General features: G+C 45.3%; 1 protein-coding gene across 5 annotated transcripts in view; it reads right to left on the bottom strand.

Annotated features, from left to right (window-relative positions):
• The window catches only part of LOC106656540 (potassium voltage-gated channel protein Shal), a 107,379-nt gene extending 82,200 nt beyond the window's left edge, over positions 1–25,179 (bottom strand). For all 5 annotated transcript variants that reach the window (XM_023462136.1, XM_014377572.2, XM_014377569.2 and 2 more), the window contains exon 1: positions 24,033–25,179. In XM_023462136.1, coding sequence (XP_023317904.1) covers positions 24,033–25,147 — 1,115 coding nt within the window. In that variant the 5' untranslated portion in view covers positions 25,148–25,179. The remainder of the gene's footprint in view (positions 1–24,032) is intronic.
• Between the last annotated feature and the right edge of the window lie 646 nt (positions 25,180–25,825).

Raw genomic sequence — 25,825 nt, 5'->3', positions numbered from 1 at the left:
TAGCTAGAATCGAGCTTGTGTAACGTAGAGCGCATACGGACGGATAAGTTCAGAGCTACTTTTTCGATCGATAATATAGCGCAGCAGAGCAGTTATGTGTGCGTGTGTGAGTCGCATCCATTGGCTCTGACCGTATACACACACACACACACACACACACACACACGCACATACAGTAGTAGTAAGGTATATGCGCCGTATAATACAGCTGCAGCTATTACGGCACAGCAGAAGCAGCAGCAGCGTTTACACGTATAAACAAAGCGAAACGTTTGCATAGATTTTCACTATACTCTGGCGCAGCAGCTGCACATAAGGAATGAAAAAATAAGCCAAGATTTCGAATATATTATCGCGTATTGCGGTATCTATATAGGAACGATCGATCGGACGGAGAGAGCCTGGTAGATGAACGAGATTAATATATTATCGTTTTTTTTTTTTTATTTTTTTTTTTTTATTAAAAAACAAAAATGTACCAATTCAGCGTAGTAAGAAACGAGCATCAGCAGTACCAGCGCAACAGGACGCGACGAGCTTTTTCTTGACGTATATATTAATTTAACGAATTAGCCAGTACGCGCGCCTTGCCGTTCTGACATTTCGAAAATTGTGAAGTATATAGTAAGAGCAGCAGCAATATTATCCATCGCGTGACTCGCTCGAGTTTCAAGCGCTGCCTCTGCTGCTCAAGGTATCGAATTCGCCAGCTACCATATACGTACAGCAGGATAGCAACTATATACTGGAGTAAAATAAAAAAAAAAGAACTAAAACTACAAATTTAAACTGCATTTTTTTCTTTTTTTTTTCGTTGCCAAAGAGAAATTAATAAAAGACTTCATCGTGTTATTAAAACATTAGAGTGAAAATAAAAGTATAATTTAAAGTACTCGGCCCTCTCCTCGCTCGAGCCCGCAAGGCGCATTTATATATATATATATATATAATACCTTCGCGAGGCCTTTTTTCTTTATTGTGGGGGGCAAAAGCTCACGTGCGCAAGCGGCGTTTGTATTACAGTGGTAAAGGTACTTTCAACATGATCAAATCGCGAAGAATAATCGCGAGGCTCTTTGGGTGGGATGGTTCTATGTGCTATGTTTATGTGTGAAAAAAAAGAAACAATCAATTCATTTGTAAAGTTCGCTGAAAAAAAAAGAAGGATAATAAAAGAATCACACACACGCACACCCATCCAAGCTGTATGCAGACATACAGTGCGATCGCTGACGAGATTTTTGCAAATCTCTATACCACCTATAGGAGCTTTATGCGAACGATTCGCACACGATTTTGGAAGCTTTAATTAACTTTTCCAACTAAGGCTGCCGCCACTGACCACTGATAGGATCACGGTCGACGCGTGGCATGCGATCCACTACGTACAGCATATACATACGATATAAATCAATCTATGAGTGCAGCTGGTTCGAGGGGGGGGCTGCCGTCCGTCCTTCTAAAAAGTCGTGCATCGTACGCAGCAGAAGATATGCCTTATACTATGTACGGCCGCAGTAAATTCGCTCGATCGTTCGCGAGGTTATATACCGATTATATTATATACATATATAGGAGCCCGAAATTTTGCAGACACGTACAAATTACTGCTGCAGGATGAGCGTCTTATATATACTTATGATATACACCGCTGTGTATATACAATTTACTAAGATTTCAAGTTCATCGTACTGCGCGAGCGAGCCGAAAAACCTGTTAAGCTGCCAACATTGACATACACACACACACACAGATACACAGGAAGACAGCAAAGACCTTTGTCGCGCGAGCAGCAGACACTGTGTTGGAACAGCCCAACGACAAACAAAGCTACCTTCATAATGGATACGCAAATAGAGTCATAATGTGCACCCTTATACCCAAGCTGCAAGAACGAGCTGAATGAATCGTTATATATATCTGTATGTGCGATGTGACATTTTTCTGCTTTTCCTTTTTTTTTCCGCGCACTCGACGCAGTAGTTATAGTTACAACGTCGTTAAAGCTCATCTCGGAATTTCTTTTTTACAAAATTAAACGTACGCGTTTGAGCGTGTCCCAGCAGTTTCACTTGTATATTATATATACGCTGTTCAAGATTTATATATATATGGAAAATATGTAACGCGAAGAAAAGCTCGACTTCTTGCCGAGCGACGCGCGACCCACGCGCACACTTGACTAGCTCCTATGGATCTCCTTCCTCTGCTGCTGCTGCTGTGATATTACTTGTAATATTCATGATAAGTCGAGAGGGCTGCCTGACAAGAACAGCTGCTGCTGCTGCTTTGTTGTTGCTGCTGCCCTTCTACGCTTCTATGCGCAATTACGATCGTTATAATAACGTTGTCATCTCTCTCTCTCTCGTTGCTAACCCTTTATAGCCCTTCGAGAGTTACGCTCGACGACGTTATTCTTGCCGGGGTTTATTATAAGCTATCGCTGATTAGCTGATCTATCGGGGATACACGATCTATGGAATATAATTCATCGTTTTTGATGCGTGGCATATAGAAGAGAGGAAGAGATAAGTCCATTTCTCGCGAGTTCATTCCAATTTATATCCGCTGGAACTTTTCGTTTATACACGCTGTCAATTACTCCGCGTGGATCGTTATTTTCTTCTTCGTACAACGAAACGTCACGGTTCGGCTCGCCCACCGCGCCGTATTTATATATAAGCTATATTATAATATACATAATGGAAAAGCTCGCGATATCTCGTGAAAGTTTCAAATCCTCCCTGAAATGGGATACGTATAAGTTTTCGGGATGAACGGCCGAACGAACAAACAGCCCCGGTGGAGCGGCGGCAGGGCTCGAGAAATAAAAAGTTACTTTTCTTTTCTTTTTTCCTATTTTTTTTTATTTTTACTGGTAAACATGCGAGAGCTACTTTATTCAGCATTCGCGCGAGTACATATTCGAAGTCAGGCTACCGTGTGCTGCTGCTGCGAGAGCGAGAGAGAGTCTCAAGAGAACACTGCAGGCCAGCAGAGTGAGAGCGAATAGTGGGTCAGGAGACGTACAGCGGTAGTCTATATACGATCCAGGCTGAATCCATTTTCGGGTAAGAGATATCCCGCAAACATGCGCTCGCATACCCACCGAAATATACACACACACACACATCGAGATCATGAACGAAGCATTTTTCGTGTCGTAGAGATAGACACCAACTTATTTTCGAATCGCGAAGGGCGCGCACTCGGCGTATACACGTATATATATATATATATATATATATCGATCAGATAGCCCAGTTTCATCCTCTTATACATATTATCGTCGATGAATTGAGATAGTTGATACTGTTGCTGCTGCGAGCAACAAACGTCACGCAGTCTAAGGCGTGAGAGAATCAACGTGTCATCTCGCAGCAGCAGCAGCAGCAAAACTTCGATATTCCGAGATAAAGGGGCAGCGGCGCAAACAAAACACGTCTATGCGTATTATTGTATCGAGCTTGCAAACGTCACTCCATATACACGTGCTTGCGAGAGCCTCGAGCATCCACGACGAAGATAGACAGACACACGCACAGAGCTGATTTAATTGTCCCTGAAGACGCGGATGATCGATTTCTCGCTTTCTCTCTCTCTCTCTCTCTCTCTCTCTCTCTCTCTCTCTCTCTGTATTGCGAGAATTCGCGCCTGCGAGCGCAGCAGCGAATGCTTATGTAGCCGATTTAATGCGGCCATCACAGAATTAGCTCATATTCTCCTCTCCCTCTAGCAGCTCTCTCTCCGCGCAGTATTAATCTGACGCACGCGACGCTCTATTTTTCGCATTATATACGCATGGCAAGTAAGATTCTGGGACACACACAGAGAATATCGTTGACTTGTATTATGCGTGTGTATGCGACGCCGGCTGTATGCTGCACACACAAATGCAATACGCTAAACTCGCGCTCGCTACGGCGCGCATTTGCCATACATTAGATGGCGCGTTACTTTGTATATTAAAAAGTAACGTCAGCTCTACTCTCTGCTCTCTCTCTCTCTCTCTCTCTTGGCTTTTATACTTACCCGAAAAAAGTGTGCTCGAATTCAAAGTGAAAGTTTTATGTGCACTCGAGAGCTATAGCATCGATCAAGCCGTACATACGTATGCATGTGCTTGCGGGAGCTTTTGCCACCGGTGCTGCACGCATGCATACACGTTGGGGGCCGAATTAATCAACGCCAAATGCGTGAATGCGCGACGTGCTGCGCGGCATTTGATTATTATACAGTCGCACGTGTAGATGCGTGACCCTCCCTACAGAGCGAGTGAAAAGCACCGCCCGCGCAAGCTCCCGTGGAATTTATCAGCGCGTAGCAGCGTACGCGTGTACTTTTTTTGTTCAATGCGCACATGTGCGTCATTCACGCGCGCGCGTTTGTATCAATTTAATTTACTCCGCAGGTGCGATATAACTGTAAAAATGCCAAGGTAAGAGTTGAAAAAAAATTCATAACAATGAAAAAAAAAATCCGGGCCGCGCACACGTATGCCGGATCAGAGCCGTGTGCCGTACGGGAATCAAGTTTCCTCTGCCGCGCGTGTGCGTATTCCATGCGTATTTTAATTCATCCTTAAAGAAGCCAATCGAAGGCTCGCACAAATATGACCTTGCAGCATATGGAAAATTTATACATCATCGTCTATCTCTCAAAAGCTTTCTCTCTCTCTCTCTCGACACGTGTCGTTATTATATCCGAGGATCTACGCCGAGCTTTGGCTTCATACAGCGCGCTAAAGCTCATCCTTATCTTCGGCTACAGCCATATTGGTACAATATAAAATGTATAAATCAATCCCTTTGCCACCTTTGCCTCGGGTGTGTGTGTGTGCGTGTATATATTTGTGCTGTTGCACACGTGTGCGTCCGCAGAGTCGCACGCGCGCTCCGCACACATGCGGATCATATTCCTGTTTAACAATCGCATTTCGCGCGCGCAAAAAAGATATGTATCCACGCGCGAGCTTTTTGCGTCCTTTATTTTTTTTTTCTTCCTTGTCTTCCATACACAAAGTGTGCCCGACCCGAAACAAGATCCAGCACGCTTTTTGCGCGGTACAAAGATACAGAGAGAGAGAAAGAGAGACTGAATGATTTATTTTATCGATGATATTGTCGTTTCCTTTGCGCGAGCCAGAAAGAGGAGTGCGTTATATTGAAAAAAATAATAATAATATATATTATCGGTGAAAAACGAATAAATAAAAAATAAAAAGCGATAAAAGAAAGGCAAAAAAACGAGGAATTTATATAAAAATCTCACCGTCGATAATAGCATTTTGACGTCCTATTGTCTCTTTCTTTCTCTCTCTCTCTCTCTCTATACATACGACAAAGCTTATGTAAAGCTGGCGCACGTTCAGCGGGGGCTCACAGGGCTGCATGGGCATGACTTTGCACTTTGATCATGTTAAAATCGTTGACGTGCACATCCTAAAGGGAGAACGCGCGCGCGCTCGCGAATATAATGAGGAAAGAGATTTTCGATTTCTCATCCTCTCTCTCTCTCTCTCTCCTCGCCCCGTCGCGCGTACTCCACGTGCGTCATATCTCTGCTGCTTCTGCTGCTGCTGTGTTTCGCAGCAACCGCGCGTCGTCGGGGAGGGAAAAAAAATAAGCAGCGGCACAGCCTCGGCAGCACTGCAATCATTTCCGCAGGAGAGCGGAAAATTTGACCTCATCGGCGCGCGCGCGCGCTTGAGCTAGAGGAAAACACATTTAACATAGAATGACCGAGCGCGAGAGGAGTGAGTGAGCGAGAGAAAGACCAGCAGCACCAGCAGCTGTAGTACAGAGTAGTAGCCTCGAAGTAGTAGTAGTAGTAGCGCCTTGGGGGAGGTGGAGTAAAAAGCCAAAAGTCGTTAGCTGCTTTTTGGGGAATAGCCGAAACGAGGCCAACGACGACGACGACGACGACGACGACGTGGAACTTCGCTCTTGATGGGCGTAAGAAGTTTTGCGCGACTTTTTGAACGAGCATAGTAACAGCTAGATATATATAGATATAGATATATATGATAGCAGTGTGCCCTTTACACGTCTATTGCCCTACTACCGCTGCGCAGCTCTGGCAAATAAAAGATAACTCGACAGACGACGACGGGCGCGCGAGAGAGTGTTTTTGGGCTGAGATTTTTTTTCTTCTCTCTCAGCTACTATGTACTACTTTCTTTCCTTAAAAATGTAACTTTTCGCGTATCGTAATTGTCTCTGTGAACGCGCGATTTATTCGGGAACACGAAAAAATTTTCCCAGTCTCGGATATCGATGTTTTTCAGTAGCAGCAGTAGCAGCGAGTAAACATTTTTTCTCTCTCACCCGGATACATAACGCATTTCGCGCTTGTCTTTTTTTTTTTTGCTTCGCTCTCCTCTCGATACAAATGAGATTTACTGCCGGTCGACTTTTTTCTTTATTTCTTTCCCACGAGAAATTATCATTCGCCGATACTCGAAACTTCAGCAACAAATTTCATAGAAATTGCAAATCCGCATCTAGCGTATTCATTTGTAAACTCGCGAATATAAGAGAGAGAGAGAGAGAGAGAGAGAGAGAGCTTGCGGCGGGCGCACCTATGTGCTTCTGCAAGAGTAAAGCTTTCGACGACACAAACTCAAGCTGCCGTTTGTATACGTCGCTCCAACTGAATATTAATATTATCGCGTGTTGTCTTTTTTCTCTCTCTCTCTCTCTCTCTCTCTGTCGGAGAGTTATACCCGATAAATTCCGTTTGAAGCGTAACGCGCTCTACGTCTATAGGTAGCCGCGCGCGCGATGCGCAAGCGCCGAACGCGGCAATGCAATGCTACAATTTATTCACGAGAAAACTGGGTAAGGCGTGCGCCCCCCCGCGCGCGCGCTCGGAAGTAATGATTACTCGAGGCGTTTGTTTTTTTTTTCGCCACGACTACGCATACCTTACGCATAGCTCGAAGACGACGAAAATACTAAACTGTGCTTATACAACCACGAAACGCAACGCGCCGGAATAACTTGTAGATTTAATTAAAGCAACCGCGCGCGCGCGAGCGAAGGTGTCGTAGCATAATGTATTTATAAGCGAGGCGAAGAGATGAAGCAAATTAATTAAAACTCTCGAGTGTACTAGCTACTACTACCACGACTACGTCTTCTCTCGCTGTGTGTATCTGCTGTTGCGTGCTGCTGCTGCTGTGTCGCGCGAGCAGTTGATTATGTTACTCGCGAGATATCGCGAGCGCGCGTGTACGAACGATGGGACACGGGACTACAATTTTTATCTCGACACACACACACACACACACACACACACGAAAAAAGGAAAAGATGGAATTGCTGAATTTTCGCCAGGAGAAAGAGTGAAAGAGAAACTAGAAAAAAAAGTGATTCATTCGTTTCGAGGCTTATTCTCATACTATCCGCGCAGTTCGAATGTAGGTACGTACGTATACGGGAGCAGCAGCAGCAGCAGCAGCCGAGCTAATCAATCACGCGTAATTCTCATCCGCGAGAGAGAGAGAGAGCGAAAAAAAAGAAGAGAGAATATATCTCTCTTCCCGAAAGCAATCGGTATCACCAGGCAAATCTTCCGCTATCAATCACTGCTGCACACTGCGCTCAAGAGTTTCTGTATCTCTCTCTCTCTCTCTCTCTTGTGCTGTACATATATATAGGAAAACGAGCTGCAACACACAAGCGGGTAGGTATAGCATATAGGTAGGTGCAGCGCAAGCGGCGCGAGAGAGGAAAAACGACAATGCGCGCAACCAACCGCTTTGCTATACTGCTGCTGCACAGCTCGCTGGAATGGGAGCGAGCAAAAAAATAAAAAAAAAAAAGAAAAGAAAAGAAAAGAAGGAGAAGAAGGAAAGGAGACCATTCATTCATCTTCGTGCGATATATATTGCGCGTGGCGTATATCGGATAAGAGGCTCAATTGGCCCACCAATACGCCCCCTCCTGCGCACGGGGAGAGTGGAGAGAGAGAAGAGTCGAATCTGTGCTAAGCCATAATGATTCTCAATATTAACTTAACCTACATTTAATAATAATTCTTGCGTGCCTCGTCGTCGATCCCCCCCGCCCCCTTGCACACGATTCAGAAGCTTAAAGCTTTGCGACATCATTGTGTCTTGATTGCGAGCAATCATCGAATACACGCGTAATCGAAGTGACCCTACGCACGGCCCCCTCGTTAGAGTATTAATTCGTACGTACGCTCCGCATGAATCTCTTATTTGTTTACTCGTATACGCATATTATCAGCGACCGTGGAATCGTAAACTAATCCTCGGGCAAACAGATCGATTTTTCGAGTCATCGTAGCCGTCATCGTACATAAACAAACAATTGGGTAAAGAGCTTAACTCGTCATTACGCGATCCTCAAACATTATATTCGCCAAAGTATCATATATACCGCGAAACGTCAAATGTACAAACGATACAAACTCTTCTCTCTCGTTTGTACATTATATCCGTTTTGCCGAGAGCTATGTCCCCTAAAAGTTTCGTACTCTCCTCGAGTGCGTCGTAAAGAATTTCGCTCGTTGATTGTGTCTCGCGAGGAAATTACGCAATTCGACGCGAGGAAACGCGCGCGGCTCTCGAGACGAGGCGAAAAGTAAAAGATTACGATCGCTCGCTCGACGACGACGACGACGACGACTGTTATGACCTCCTCCGTCGCGTGGCAAGCATTGCGTCGAGAGTGCACAGAGCACAGAGTTCAAATCTATTCGTTCGTTGAGCCAGTGCGTATACACGAGCTTGCAGCGAGACGAGTCGAAATCTCAGGATTCGTTCGGTTCGCAAAAAATAAAAAAAAAAAAAAAAAAAAAAAAACGACGTGCTCTCGCGCTCACACACAAACATTCTGCAGCAGCAGCTTCGTCCCCGAGAATATCACTTAATTAAAAGCGAAAAAGTCAATTAAACTCCGGCGGGGGTGGTCTCACGGTATAACCCCCCGAACGATTCTCTCTTCTGGCGTATTATGCGATTTTGCGCGAGCGTCAGCAAAAAAGTAATCCTAGCGCGCACGCTCTTATATATATGTATCTATTCTCGCGTTATACGTACGCCGGGAAAACGTGAAAAGAGCCTTACACGCGGAGCTAGCTGTAGCTAGCTTGGAGATATGTAATTTTTCCCACGCGCGCTAAAGGAAAACAGTTTTTTACCCGACCTATATATCTCAAAAAAAAAAAAAAAAAAAAAACATTCACCAACAAAGATGCGATGCACACGCGCCTGCCTGCAAAAAATTTGGATGTACACACACGCGCGCGAAAAAAGAAAGTTTGACAATATTATAACGAGGTCGGGCGACTGCAAGCTCATATATATGCACACGTACCTATACTACACGTGTCGGGGAGAAGGAAAAAAACTGCGCGCAAATTGTTCGACACACTATACTCTATGTATGTTGTGTTGTGTTGTGTATGGTCTTTATTTTATCTCCCGATATACAGTGCATCACACGCACTTGCCACTACTGCTAGCCACCCCACCGCGCGTTCGATGCACTCGCAAAGCCGAGGATTTTCTGTAAATTTTTTTTTTCTATCTCTCTTTCTTTTTTTTGTTTTAATTTAAACCGTATAAATCGAAAACTCGACAGCAGCATGCCCGAGAGCTAATTCGATCTATATTATCCAACTAATAGGCAGACGTGTGTATGCGCGAGCGCCCGCATTCTTTTTTTTTCATCATCTCTTAGTAATTTGTGAGTCGATAGACCGTATACATGAAAAAAAAAACAACGCGTGAAAAAAGTTTCCTAACTTATTTATACATCGGTATATTACGAATAAACAAGACCGCACCAAAGTTTCCGCTACATTTCTCGCGCGGAATCGAGAAAAGCAATTCGAGCGTTCGATATTTCAGCCCACGCTCCAATGGGCTTATGTGGTTAAAAAGTGGTACGGTGGTATCTAACTCAATCTTCGATCTTAACGAGTATAGGTACATTGAAAAATGAGAATCTCAAAAAAATAATAGACCTCTAAATAGATGACACCGCCAAGGATCAACGGAGGCTCGAATTTTCATTTCCAACGACCATGTAAATAGTGTAGAATAACATTCGAAATTAAAAATTCAATCGCCAGCTTTTCCGTATTGTACGAAGATCAAACATCCTTGGGTGGGGTGATGTCGCGACCTTGAGGTCTCAAATTTTGCCCAGGATTTTCAGCTTTCAATGTCTCCTCCATAAGAGAGCGAGAGCACACACGTACTTGTATGCCTCCTTTTTTTACACACATATATATCACGTTTCGCGCGCGCTAAAAAAAGAATCGAGTATATATCTCTCTCTGTGTCACGCGGCTGCACAGGTTGCAACGATACGCGCGAAAATCTCATCAGCAGTGTATACCTTCGTTTCCCTTCGAGTAGCTGTTGCTGCTGCGAGCTGCTGCTCTAGAGGTACTCGTCGTATCGAGGCCAGGTTCATTCGAATATTATATCGAATTCAACCTCAACTCAGAAAATCTCCGTCACAAAAGTAACGAAAAACGCGTGCGTCGATTTTACAACGGTGCTAGGCTCCTCGAGATCAGTGAGCTCGTAATACATACGGAGAAAAATAAAAATAAAAATAAAAACGCACACGTGCCGCGCAGCAGCAGCAGCTCGCAGCCACAAAGAAACGTGCTATTTCGCGTTCCTCATTTTTTTATTTTATTTTTTTTTCATTTTTTATTCTTTACCAACAACAAATCCATCAGAGTTATACGAAAGCGATATTTCAAGTTCGTTTCTCGAATACCGTATACGCGCGCGCGTAGCAAAGAAAGAAAAGAGTACGACCCGAGAGCCAAGCAAGCGCGACAGCAGCAGCATACGCTCGGCGTATGAGCAGCAAGAACAAAAAAGTTCGTCGTCGCGCGCAGCAACGTAAAAGTTATTTAATACGTCTGCCACGCGCGCTCGCGAGCTTGAAATTTTACTCCCCTTTCTCTCTATCTCTCTCTTTTTGCTGCTGCTGCTGCTGCACACATCTCGAAATGCAACTGTATGTATATAATACGAGGCAGGTAGCAGTGAGTGAGAGGGAGGAGGTAATGTCACGCGCATTCCACATAACGCACAATATGTCAGGCTAGGGCACACGTCTCTCTTTCTCTCTACCCAGTATATATACGTATAAACAGAGCTGCTGCTGCTGCTGCTGCTATACTACTCCACCACTGCGCGTTCCGTTGCAGCGCCGCGAGGGGGTTGTTAAAAAATTCTATTTCCGCGGATTATCGTCGTTTTATGTGTAGCGACTTGCAGCAGCAGCGCGCAAGCTCGCGCACAGCTGCTGCTGCTACTGTTGCTGCTGCTGTGATACATCTTCCCTCCAGCTCTCTCCATACCCCCTTCGCGTCTCTTCGTCGCTACTGCTGCTGCTGCTACGTTGTTTTGTTGCGTTCGTGTGTGTGTATATAAGGTCGGCTCCGCGTCGTTATAAGATTTTTTGTCGTTGTCATCGTCGTCGTCGTCGTCGTCGTCGAAGGCAACAAAAATGTGAAAATAAAAATAAAAATACCGAGGATAGCTATACGTACGTATGCGCGAGCGAGCGCGGCTCTTGTGCATCGGGAAAAGATGTGAATGTAAAATCGATTTTTTGCGTTTATTAAATTTCATAACAATGGAAATATCGCTCTCTCTCTCCCCTTGCGCGCTGGATTATAAGCTCGTCGTAGCCGCAAGCTGCTGCTGTGCGATTTATTTTCTTTAACCCACATTATTAGTAAAAGTCTCTCCCTCTCTCTCTCTTGCGCTCTTATATACTTTTTACGTGTTATCGTCATCGTCGTCGTCATCGTCGTGGTAGTTGTTTGTGCGTGTGTGTGTATGCTTACGCTTCTTCTCTATGGACGCGGAGGAAAACTCTCGGAGCTCCTTTTTTTTCTCATTTCTATTATCTATTCACGGTTATCATCGTTACTTCACTCTTTCTCTCTCTCTCTCTCTTTCCCACTCTGCCAATGTATACAGCTTGGGCTATATACGCGTGCTCGCTGCTTTTATTTCTGCATTGGCGCGCGTCGTCGTCGTCGTCGTCGTAATAAGCGCGCAGCTGAGAGAATCGAGCAGCGATCGATCGATATGAGCGAGAGCCTTTATTTGTCTGGCCTAATTCGATTCGAGGAGAGAGAGAGAGACCAAGAGAAGATTTTTTTTTCCCCCGCGGAGCAAATAAAATTGCCTTTTTCGTCGTCGTCGTTGTCGTTGTCGTTGACGCCAGCAGCAGCAGCATGTTAAAATAAAAACTGCAAGGCAACTACGCTGTTCGTACGTATTATTTACAGATCCAGAGAGCTTCATGTGTGCCACGCATAACTTAATATATAATATAGCGATATATATACAGATCAAACAATAAGGTATATTATCGGGTGGTATATAAGGTATATGTATACGAAATCGAGCCCACTAGAACCACCCTTTTCGTGTTTATAAACCAAATGATCGCAGCGTGAGAGAGAGAGAGAGAGACAGACAGAGTCTAAAGCTCTCGGACTTTTGGTTAATGGGCGCGCGCGCGCGCGGCTATAGGAATGGACTGCTGCGACGAGAAAAATAAAAAGAAACTTCCACCTATATAGTGCAGTATAGCGTAAAAAGAAATTGTTCGTGTCGGGAAGATCGTTAGCGATTTTTTACAGATAGATAGAAAGATAGATAAATAAAAAAAAAAAACGAGTCGATAGTCAAGCTCCGGGTCGTCGCCGCACCGCTGGCATTACGTAACTCGTATTGTAATATCGTATCATTTCCGCCGCGCGCCTCCCTTTCCGGAGTACGTATACGCGTATGTAGCGCATATCAAGCCGATATAATAATAGATTCGAGTACGGCGCGGCTCTCGCTAGCTCTCTCGGGCGTTTTCTCTAGCTTATATTATTATACGGAGCGCGCGGGAGTACCGATACATCATCGGCGCGACGCGAGTGGCATATATATGCTTAGCAGCAGCATGTATTGAGATTCGCATATATATATATATAATATGTGGCACGAACACGAGGTTGTCTCCGATGTGCGAATAAATCACCTGTATTCTCTCTGTACGTAGGTATAATATTTGGGGCTCTCCGTGTCAGCAGCGGTCAAGCTCTCTCTCTCTCTCTCTCTCTCTCTCTCTAAGCGTCCTAGTCCGTGCATGTAGCACACAATGTCTGGGTGCGCGTTATATATCGCGCGAAAGGCGCGCATCACGTGCGCGCGATCGATTTCTGCATGCATCAGCATCTCTCTCTCTCTCTCTTTCCTCAAAAGCGTTTCGCGTATACCAACAGCAGCATATGTATATATGTAATGGCGCAAAGAGCGCAGCGTTATTATTACTGCGATCGCGCACACAATGGCGGACATGGTCCGGACTCGATCTACGTGTGCGTGTAATTCGAGGCACTGGCATCACGTATAGGCAACGTTACCGCACCGACGAGCTGCTGCTGGTTTTGTACCAGGCTATATGCGCTTCTATACAGTTACACCGGTATTATACGTATGTGTATGTGTGTAAGTGCACTATGTGCTGCTGCAGGTACCGCATGTGCGGCACGTTTACAGCTGAATTGCCTCGTCGCGTATCACGGCGACACCGACGGCAGTATATACGTGGCGAGTTTTGATCGTGTCGTGCTCTATGCTCGCTGCTGCGCTTTCCAGCTACTGCTACTATATACCTGTCTCTCTCTCTCTCTCTCTCTCTTTCTCCAGTTTTCAATGAAATTTCGAAATTTCTTTTTATACAATTTTCCCTTTTTTTTTCGCAGTGTTTCAAATCACGAGAGCGAGCGAGCTAGTGAAAGGAAAAAAAATGTATATATCGGTGAAAATCCCAATTATATCGAGTGCAGCTAGTGGTAGGTTTTAGTAGTAGTAGTGCCCGGGGAGTCGGAGCTTTTGATTATATTTTTGATTACAACTCGTAGAGCTTTTTAGAGGCACGAGTTATAGTTGCAGGAGCGAGCAAAAAAGAGAGCGAAGTTCATAATGGCGTGGATTATAGAAATTTACGCACGCCTCTTTGCTAAGCTTGCAGTCAGTGCCCGTTTGGGCCAATTATCACGACACTCGAAAATATGTTGAATCTCTATATACATACCTCGAATTTGATTAATTAAAAAAAAAAAAAGGAAAACAATTTTTGAGTTCGGAAAAGTACGTTGCGCGAAAGGGAGGCGGGTGATTGTACTCTTTCTCTCTCTCTTATGGACCGTTCCAAAGCCAATGTCAACGCGGCGGAGAGAGGGGTATACAGCCAGCAAGTTATGCGCGCGCGCTCTCGAATTACGTCAAAGAAAAGCGACCGAAAAACGTGTACGTGTAAAAGCTCTCTCGTCTCTGGCAGTCTGTGCCAATTATCGAATCATCGCGGCTCTTCGTCGCGCACATCGAGGGTGCGAAGTCGAGATAAAAAATATCACTATCGATGATTTATTTAATAAGAAGCTGATTTATCGGTCAGCAAATACGCGGCTGATTTTGTTTATTTATTATTAATTTTTTGTTTCTTCGTATATACGAAAATAAGCTTTAGCTCGAGTCACAGCTGCCGCTGCTGCTGCTGCTGTATGCATTCGAGGTCAGATGCAAGCGATGAATAATAAAACACAAGTATACGCGCGATATCCGTTATTTTAAGCTACTTGACATTTACAAACGATACCTTATCCTACATTTTTCCTGAAGTTCGCGCCGTTCATAATATCGATTCGATGTGTCACAAATAAACAATATCGTTTCTGGATACACGTGGACTTGGTATATACACCTCGACGTATGAAAATCTTTTAATCAAATCATTTTTCCTTTTCCTTTTTTTTTCGCACAAACCGAGAGAGGTCAAATTCTTATTTCCCGTCTCGAGACTACTACTACTTGAGGCGGCAGAGAGAGAGAGAGAGAGAACCGAGATCGGAGCTTGCAGCTGCGCGAGCTGAGCTTGGGTCAGCGTATGCGTGGAAGCGTAAAATCGGCACGTTTCGCCCATGTATCAGCTGCTGCTGCACTACTGCTCTCGCAAAGAGAAAAAAGGAAAGGAAAAATAATGCACCCCGCGCGTAATATCCCAAGGAAACATTCGGAGCTAGAAGCCTTTCTCTCTCTCTCTCTCTCTCTCGCCCCGGCGTGAACATGAATTTTTAAAGGACTTAAAGCGCCGCCTCTCTGCGTGTGGGGCTCTAATTGGATTTTATATTCCTAGCAGCTAGCTCGCGCGCGCGCGCTCCTGCGGTTTTTTTCCTTATATCCCGCCCATTCTTATACCCACTCTAAGGAGCGAGAAAAGATTTGAATTATACTTATTTCTTGCGAGTCGGGGAGATGAATTTATATATATTCCGTCTCTAATCTAGCCAGCAGCGCCTTGAACTGAAAATTAATGAAAGTTAAGCTTTTTTTTATTTTTCTTTGCTTTCGATCGATGCGGAGCTCCCGCAGCAGCAGCAGGAGCAGCAATCGATATGATTAAACATCAAACATCGACAAACGAACTCGTACTCTCTCGGCAAGGAAGGTAGAGATGAGAGCACGAAAAAAGGTTAAATAAAATGAAAATCTCTCAAAAGAGTAAGCAGTTACTCAGCTATTTTCTCTTCGGGTTCTGCGAAAATTCCCCTCTCTCTCTCTCTTCTCTGTAAAATTAAGCGCACTTAGATAGAAAAGCTGCAGAAAGCCGCAAGTTTGTATGTAGCTCTCCCCCGCCCCACCCCCCCTTTCTCCTTATCCTTCCCTCGATGCTATATATACCCACGAGCTCATATCCTTTTCTAACCTTTGATAGCCTGGAGGTTTTTTCCTCGGTACGTAGTACGTAGTAGGTAGGTAGGTAGTATAGCGAATAGCAACGGCGGCGGAACAAATGATCGCTGTGTTCCTTTTTTTTTTTTTTTAACAGAGCCGCTTCTTTTTCTTGATGCAGCACAAAGCTTTTATACGATTTAACTTGACTTTCCTCGTTCTTTTCTTGGTGCCGCATTCTTGGGCTCTTTACACGTTTTACGGAGAGAGAGTGATAATCCACTCATCTCAGCCAAAATCGAAGATAAAAAAAAGATTAAAATAAATTGAATATACTAAAAAACAAACAACATCAATTTATCGACGTTAAAAGATCGCACTATCATTTTGAAAAATCACGCAGCCATCGTTTGCGCGCGCCTGGCCGTCGTCGTCGTCGTCGTCGTCGACGGTGGATATATATTATTATAACGAGCTGACAAGGTGAAACTGTTATAAATATAAGCACATCCTCTTCCCTTATAGAGAAGGCTATTTCGAGAGCCGCCGCTGCCACGCCGTTGAGAGAGAAAGGCTTGATATCGGTAATTGCATCACATCGCCGGAGAGTCTAATCGCATACTATGCTCACACGCACGCATACACACACACACACACACACACACACACTGACAGGGACACGCATACACATACTATGTACGGATATGATAATGACAAGGGATGGTGCGATGGAAAGTAAGGTGTATAATAATGCAATTTTCAAGGTGCCTCCGACTCTCGTACACATATGCAATTTCTTCTCGCGTTATATTTATAAAAAGAAAGCGTATCCTGCTAATAGCGTCGAGCTTTTTTTTCTCTCTATGAACTAATAAAAACTTATCGATTAAAGCAACACGCAGCATCTTGCGTACATATACAAAACAAAATGTGCCTCGTAAAATGTCAAAACGAAGCGTAGTAGATACGTCTGCCTATTGTATTATACGGCAAGTAAGACGAGAATTGCGCGCCGCGCGAGTGTGACGAGTTCAAAACCATCGTTTGTATATTCGTATGTATACTACTACGCTTTGTGTGCGTGTATATAGCTCGCCTTTCTACATAAGTAGAAACTAGGACAAACAAGGATGTCTGCTGCCTCCACCACCACCTGCGTTATCTTTCCTAATCTTTGTATTGCAGTTACTATACTCGTTTCTCTCTCTCTCGGCTGCAGTAGCAGCAGCAGCAGTAACACAAAGTTACAAGCTCCGTATAATACACACGAGCCACGTCGTCGTCGTCGTCGTCGTCGTCGTCGTCTCGCGTCGTCCACGTTCCAGCCGCGCGTATATGTATTTATTAGTTGCAGCAGCGAATGCAAACTTCGAAATTCATAAACATGCTGCACGTTACGTTTCGTACGTTCGTTCGTTCGAGAGAGTATCGAGTTTCGGAAAGAAAACAATAGAAAATAAACTTTATGCATTCGCGAGAGATAGGGGGAAAAAAGGAGGTATAAGTACGCACTGTGCTCTTGAAAACTATACTATTTACATTAGATACAGTGCTCGGCGAGTCCTACATGGTAGCTGTTTCAAAGTTCAAACGCGCCCCCACTTGAAGTATCTGTACGACGTATCTCACTTTTATATCTGTAGTTTTGCGCGCACAAAAGCTCGATGCTCGGCTCTCGTCGAACGATACACTCACACACACACTCACACGTATATGATGTGCGTTGGTGTGGTCATACGCGCGGTTAAAAGTGCAGAGACATGTATGTTATTTGCGAACGAGCTGGGGAAAAAATATTCTCTCGATGAGTTGCAAAGAGAGAAAAACGTGTGTACATTTACATGAAGCGCACCACCGAGCCGGGGTATAGTAGAAGAGTACACGTGACGTCGAGATTGAGAGAGAGAGAGAGAGAGAGAAAAAGGAAAAGAAGAAAAAATGATGTACATAAATAGCTTGTAGAGTTCGCTATTATTCTTCGTTCGCAAACAGGTCGGCGGAGTATAAATTCACAACCGACGAGAGAGAGAGAGAGAGAAAGAGAGTAAATGTCTGCTCGAGGAAACGTTTTGATTATAAAAAAGAGAGCCGCGTATGCACGCGGGCTCGTTTTCTTTAAATAGTTTTTTCACGAATACTTCTGCTACTACTGCTTTTCTTTTTTAATTAATCGTTATATGACTCGAGGATACACTTCTATGTTGAATTATTGAATTATTAAATCAAATTTAAGGCATCTTTTTATAAAACTTTTCATATCCTGCTGCTCGACAAGCGCGCATCTCCAACGTTGAAAGGGGGGGCTAAATGTTTTTCGAAACATGAGTGCATTATTGTGTACGTGTATATTTTTGCCAGCCATATCGACCAACGGTATGGTAAATTGAATTACGTTTTTCAAAACGTGACGAGTGCTCGCGAACCATGCGTACAACAAAAAAGTTTTCGCCTACCCTTCAACGGCGCTCCATACGCGTACGTTCCTCTCCTTTTTCTTTTTCGGGGTGGGCGAGGGCTATAAAATAAAATGTTGTATACCGCGCCGAAAATAAAAACTAAAAATAGTCGTCACCTAGAGTGCAAAAATTGATACTCGATACTGCAAAAATAAAATTAAAAAAAAGTGTTCACGAGTTTTTCAGCTGGAAATTGCGTCGGTAAGCTTCGAGGGCATTCGTTTTATTCGACGAAAAATTGAATTGTAAAATAAAATAATCATCGACGATCGTATTAAATTATAATGGAGCAACACTTTAATCAATGTTATAGAACGCGATCATCCAAGAGAGAGAGAGAGATGCGATAAACCCTCGCTGTGCGCATTGTATTATAAACACGAAGGGATAAAATAACCGCGAAACGCGTAATTAAGGCAATCGCAGCAGCAGTCGTCGTCGTATCCCGTCGCATTTACATATCCCCCCGAAAAATAACATATAATACCCCTCGCGGCGAGTAATATAATACGCGAAAGAGCTCGGAGGTTTACACGCGGCGGATATTTACGTGTATTATTATGTAATATGCGCGTTTCTGTGCATGTGCATCGAGTAGGTGGGCGTATGTGTGTGTGTGTGGGTAACACCTATACGGCTCGTCGTCATCAGCGCTCGGCATCATGGTCTCTGCTGCCATGTACTTCGTGTGCCTCGGATGTGTGCACCTGTTGTGCCCCCCTCCCCGTCTCTTCCTCATGTTATGCAGCAGCTTTCATCCCACACATACACGTACACACGCACGTACATACAAGTAATCTTATGTAACTCGAAACCTCCTTTGAAAGCTCGCCGCGCCGCACGTGTTTAAACTTTCGCGCAGCAGTACGATTTCAACCTCTCGTTATACATGCCATTTATGCACACGCGCCGACGATATGTAATATGGGTTTCTGGGTGTGCGTGTGATAAAATATCTCGAAGCTCGTTTTTGCCATTGCGCGTGGATGATCGTGTCGATATTCTCTCTCCCTCTCTCTCGCTCCAAGCTCGCGGGTGGCGGCGGGAAATTGTGTGCGCGCATACATCAACTCGTCGGCCTCCGCCGCCGCCGTCGCTGGCCGCTATACTAGAAGACGTCTCGTGCAGCTCGCGTCTCGTGTCTAGCTCGGCTTTAAGTGCATCAGTTTGGATGCGAGCCAACGCGAGCGAGCTTGCGAGCGCGTACGTATGTAATGTAACGCGCCTGCAGTATGTGAATTGCGCGCAGTGGTCGAGAAAAAAAAATAAAAAAAATATAATGTATTTTTCGCCAAAACCCAAATGCGTATGTGATATGCCCGCGTGCGTACCTCGGGCTGAGCTTTTTTTTGTACGGCACAGACCCGAGCATAAATCGATCGCTCGAGCGAGAGCGAGCCATTCATTAAAATTCATAGAGCTTGCACACGGCGATCGCTCGCTTACATATCGATGTATTACGTCGTAATACCTCGTTTTTCATGTGTAGCAACTTTCGGCGCCGCGCGCACGGATTTATTTCCATTTAAACGCGCGCGCGGTTACGCTTTTCGAGCTTTTTTCCTATTTATACGCATTCGTTTTCGGCAGAGAGCTGAAGCATCTTTGCGGAGGGAGACAAATTTTTTAAAGGGATGTAATCGCAATAAACCCTCAGCTAGAGGCCGAAAGCCAGTGCCAAGGGCCATTTGGCAGCTTGGTAGTAGCTAGCTATAGCTATATAGCTAGCTCTGGTAGCAGTTCAGCACGCGGTGGTAATATCGCGCGCGGGTAGATCGTCACCGCACGACGACGCGAACTTAAACGCTTACCGAGCAAAGGGCGAATTAGACATAAACACGAGTTCTGCGTTAATGCCAAAACGTTCGCTGCTCGGTGGTAGCAGGGAGCAGCAGAATAAGGAATGAGAACGCGAACGACGATTGGTGAATAATTAAGCAGCGAAAGGGCTGCGACTGCAAGCTCGAAGCTGTTTTCTACGAACAAAAAGAAAAATAGTCGAGGCAACAACGTATAAACCACATAGATGTGTAATTTCTTTGAAATAAAGTTTACCTCGCTCGCTTGATCGTATTTATGTGCCTCGTATGTGTGTTTGTGTGTTGTGTGCCGTTGCAAAACCGACGATGGCAGCAAAGGAGCCCTCCCCGAAACTGGTCACCGAGTTTACTAATCACGCTAACCGCGTTAAAAGCACACCAACCGCCCAGCCGAGCGGTATAGCAGCTGCTTGGTCTTTTATGTATATAATACACCGCGCACGCATACATACACACGTATATACGTGTGTGTACTATACGGTTCGTACACCAGTACGAAAAGTCCGCTGCGCGTATATATATATATATATATATATATATATATATATAATACATGTATCTTTTGCTCAACTCTCTTGAGGAATTTCGCGCGAGCGTCCCGCCGAGCCCTTGTGTGTTTTTCCCTGCAGCACGAAGTATGGAGTAGTTATATAATACATCTACGCAATTAAACGAGCCAAGCGCGAGGTGCGCATATTTTGTAAATTTTGCAGCTCGTGCATTAAATTTTCATACTGCATTCCTGCCCGAGTCAAAAAAAGCGCGAGGTGCTAATTACTATACGTACTTATATCTGCAGCGCGTCGATCAATGAAATCGATGACGCCGACGATTTCAAAAATTTCGATACGCAATTTTTGTAATACAGAAAGTTATGAAACTCGCGGGTCTGCTCGCGCGAATAGTTCATTAAAAAATCTTTCCATTATTGAAATACTTGGCGCGCGCGCGCAGCAATTGACTCGACGCTACGCGAGAGCTTGCAAAAAGCTCGCTCGAAGCATTCGCGCATGCAGCTTCGGGGGAGTTTTGTTTGTACTCGAGATTTCGGGCGGCACACTATTGTACTCGATTCATTTTTCGCGCTGGCGCAGCTAGCTCGTTCTTAATCCCTCGCCCCGTGTCGCTCATTTCGCCTGGATAATCCGCACTTTGACACTCTCTCATCCGCGCGCCACAGCAGCAGTAGCAGCAGCAGCAGCGAGCATCGAAAAGTAGGTGTATATGGGGGAAAAATCTAGAGCTCTAGAGAGATAGATTGAGGTACGCGCATATACGACTTTCAATTTTAACTCGAGCCCGTGTTATATATCAAGCGAAACCCCTGCGCAGCAGCAGCGAAAGAAGTTTCGAAAATATTCATTTGCGTACTGCGACGACGACGACGACGACGACGACGAGTTGATGACGTTGTATCGAGCCACACGTGGCGCACCTTTGAGCCAGCTAGCGATAAAGGTCAAGACAGATATCAAATGTACTTCTTCGATTCCAGTTCCATATTATAATTTGCCTATACGTATGTGTATACATCGCTCGTGCGGGGAAGCGTTACAACGGCTTTCCCGTTTACAAACTCGCTTCTCGCAACTCGATTATAATTGCAATTATGTACTTTTGCCCCTGGAAAAGCCAGAAGTAGCTACGTCTGTCGATCACGAGAGCCAGAGGAGCCCACAGACAGATACCTACCGTCTTTGCGTCTACCTTGACGCGCGTTTTCAAGGGCGCCAATGTTAAGTTCAAATTATACTTCTCTTGCTCGGATAATTTAATATGGAAAACGATAAACTTCGCTAGACGAGCGAGCGGCTGATTGCCAACGAAAGCCATAAAAATTGTTGATGATAAGTAGTACACACAGCTGCTGCGTGCGCGCGAGCGAGCGAATCTTTTGTTTTCAAGGGCTCGGGGAATGTCAAGTTCGAATAATATATCGATATGAAAAAGTGAAAACTCGAGCAACGCGCTGCGTCGAGTGCGCTACGATGATTGTAACGGAAGCCCTACAAAATTGTTGATAAGGACTTTGTGTTGTTGAAGGGCAAGATCAACTCTACTACTGGCGGCGGCGGCGCAGTCCTTTAGCAAAACGAAACTTGGAGCTGCAGCAGCGCGCGTATTGCATTACATCGAGCTTTTGATAATAAGATCCGTTTCGTTCTCGGATTTGACTTTGAACACACACACACACACACACACACCCACAAAGTGCGGCATCAAAGTACAAATAATAATGTGTATTATTCAAGGGTATGAAAAACAAGATACGCATATGACAACATATGGATCATTATCGTATGATATGTGTGTGTTTTTTTTTATGACGAGCTTTGTAGCACATGCAAAAAAGAGAGAGATAGAGATAGTGAGATATATAAGGTGCAAAAGGGTTAAAAATACACCAAGCGGAGCAGAACAGCAGCTATAATACGTATGTACGTGTATGTTTGTGTATACGTATGGATGTGTAGAGTAGAGAAGAAGAAGAAGACGACGGCGGCGGCTGAGCTCGAGGCGCTTTACATGGAGCCAATTACTTGAAGAGAGGTAAGAGCCGTGTGTGTACGCTATATATACGCTATATTCTGCACACTACCGACTTTCTCTATCCCTCCTTTCTCCTATATATTTTCTGAACTTATTACATTTATTTATTCGTCGTATACGCGAATCTTTTATTCCGATAAAGAAATTTTATCGTGTCAAAGGGTGAAAAAGATTCGTTAATCGATACGATGTATGTCTGGAAAAACAATTAGCCTGGGCCATGGTGGTGTATAATAGCATTAAACGGCGCTCTAGGTTTACGTGCACATATATGGCGCGAGTGACAAATAGCCTCGATTCAACGAACACACGCACACACATACGCACATATATTTTACGAAATCCGCATTAATTATGCATGCTTGCTCTCTCTCTCTCTCTCTGCACCACGCGCACACACACATACGTATACACAGACACGTACGGACAAACGCACCCCCGGTGGAGCTTTCTGTGCTCGACTCCGATTTTTAATTAAATCTCGCGCGCGCGCGCGCGCTTATCTATGAGCTTATATAGCTAGAAGAAGAGAGCTCGCATATATAAGAGAGGAAAAGCTCGCGGATTTAATACGTTTTTCACCCGCTCGGTATATATAAGATTTATCCATTCTGTAGGAATCGAAAAGTCAAAAATAAATATAAATAACGATGCGCGATAATGAATGCGCGCCCGGCCAACGAACGCTGATGCTGCTGCTGCTGCATGCGCGGAATCGAATCTCTGCTTTTTTTTTACGTAAAAAAAAGGGGGAGGACGAGCGCGACTCGATGCAAAAAAAAAGCTCCTTTCAAGAATAAAAAGTACATATACGTAGTTCATAAAGTGCCGCGCGCGTATACGTATAACGTTGTATATATGGAGAGAGAGAGAGAGAGAGAAGCAGCAGTTCCTCGCCTGCTGCTGCTTGGAGTGCGCGCGCGAACTTGACCGACTTTGTGTAAAATAGTATGTATAGTAGGTGGCAGTAGTAATAGCGATATATAGCACACACACACGCATACACGTACACGCAAGAGCGAGCCAGCGAGAAAGCGTCTCGCGTCTCTCGCTCGTCGTGTATATGTATAGAGAAAAGTGAACGACGACGACGAGTGCGTGCGCGCATCGCATCGCTATATATACTACACTCCTTGAATTGCTGCGCGCTTTAAAGCTTGGCTTGGACCTGTCCTGGCTGCGGCACATGGTGCAGTCCGTATATATGTGTGTGCGTGTGTGTGAGTGTGCTGAATGTGTTTGAAGCGCAAGAGAGCTTATAACACGACTGACGTCAGACATTTATGTACCAACAGCAGCAGCTCTCTATATAAACCGACTACTCGCTTATTTCCTTCGTTTTTTTTTCTTTTATGTATTCGTCGTCGTCGTCGAGCTTGCAAGCTTTGACCCCTCCGCGTATTAGCCGCAAAATTTGATTCGGATATTCATTATAGCCTGATAGATTTTACTCTATATACTCACCCGAGCGTGGTCATGGTGACGATGGTGTACCAGAAGGCCGCCGGTATCGAGGTGAAGTTCGTCCCGTCGACGTTCTTCTCCGCGTAAAACATCACCGTGGCGAATATGATGATCGCCATGGCCAGCGAGAACACGAGAAAGCCGAGCTCGCTGGCGCAGCTCTTGAGCGTGTAGCCGAGGATCCTCAATCCCTGCGAGTGGCGCGAGAACTTGAAGATGCGAAACACGCGAAACACCCGGAGGGTGACGAAGGCCCCCGACACGTCGTCGTTGTCCGTGATACCGAGCCCGATGTAATAGGGCAGAATGGCCACGACGTCGATGATGGACATGACCGATCTGGCGAACTTGCAGCGGCTCGGGGCCGCGAACAGTCGCAGCAGATACTCGGCCGTGAAGATCATCACGCACGCCGTGTCCAGGCAGAAGAAGACGATCTTGTAGCGCTCGCCGCAGCTCAGAGTGCCGGCGCGGCCCGGCCGATTGCCGCACGGCACCGTCTCCACGACGTTGGCCAGCACCGAGACGGCGATGAAGAAGCCCGTGACGTAGTAGAAGACGAGCGCGGCCGTGGATATGTGCGGATTCTGGAAGGCGCGCCACATCTTCTCGCGCATGTCCGTGAGCTGCTGGAGATTCTGCTCGCCGTTCTCCGACAGCTTGTCGTCCATGAGGCGCTCGGCGTTCTCGCGCTTGCGATCCCGATAGTCCTCGTAGCAGCAGTCGCCGATCACGTCCGGCAGTATGCCGAAGAACGCCAGCTCCTCGTCGTACGAGGTCAGGCACTCGTGCTTCGGATAGTGCAGCTTGCCCGTGCGATAATAATTGAGTATGTGGCGGAATATGTCGGGGTCGCGATCGAAGAAGTACTCGCGCGTCTCGTCGTCGTAGAAGAACTCGCGCTCGTTCGAGCCCAGCAGCGTGTCCGGATACTTCTCGAGGGTGTTGCGCCAGGTCTCGAAGCGCCGGCCCGACACGTTGATCAGGAGCTTCTCGTCGTCGGCCTTGCGACGATCCTTGGGGATGGGCGGCGGCGGCAGGGGATGAGTGGCGATCGGCACCCAGCCGATCGCCGCGGCCCGAGCGAACGGCAGCCAGGCCGCTACCGATGCCATGGCCGCGCTGCTGGCTTACTTAGTTTTTTTTTTTTTTTTTTTTTTGGANCACTCGAGTATTATTACAGATGGTGGCTGTCCCGCCGCATGCTACTTTGTTTTTTTTTTTTTTTTAATTGATCTTTATGTCACGCACGTCGCACATTTCTTTTGTATTAATTCGGCACTCGCGCACCCAACAATTATAACGATACAAATTTATGTATACTTTTTATCATACGATTTACACACCGATCGCAACGATTTTCATAACACTTGGGTCATTCGGGACGAGGACACGTCGTTGTGGTAAACTTTACCGGAGCGGGGTGTCTTCGTCTCACTCTGAGCAGCCAGTAACATTGCCTCCTTCCACCGATTTTACCGCCAGTCTTCGGCAGCATCTCGGATGCGATTGAACTCTTTCTCTCTGTCTCTGGTGCGGTATGTTGTGTACCCTTTTTTTTTTTTTTTTACTTATTATTAAACTGCAGCAACAGCTCGAGAGTCAGCCGATAGTAGAGAATATAGACCACTGACCCTAACCTTTATCTTGCATGCCTCGGCTCTCCAACAGCCTGTTGGCTTTGCTTTATTTTCTCACACACACACACCTTCTATACAGAAGTAGTTAACATACACAGACACACAACTGGCTATCTGGCGATTTTTACAGCCACACGCCGACGACGACGTCGT

The sequence above is a fragment of the Trichogramma pretiosum genome, unplaced genomic scaffold, assembly GCF_000599845.2.
Source record: "Trichogramma pretiosum strain Unisexual culture from Peru unplaced genomic scaffold, Tpre_2.0 scaffold20, whole genome shotgun sequence".
Classification (NCBI taxonomy): domain Eukaryota; kingdom Metazoa; phylum Arthropoda; class Insecta; order Hymenoptera; family Trichogrammatidae; genus Trichogramma; species Trichogramma pretiosum.
The sequence above is the reverse complement of the archived record's forward strand: the minus strand, read 5'-3'. Positions and strand labels throughout refer to the sequence as shown.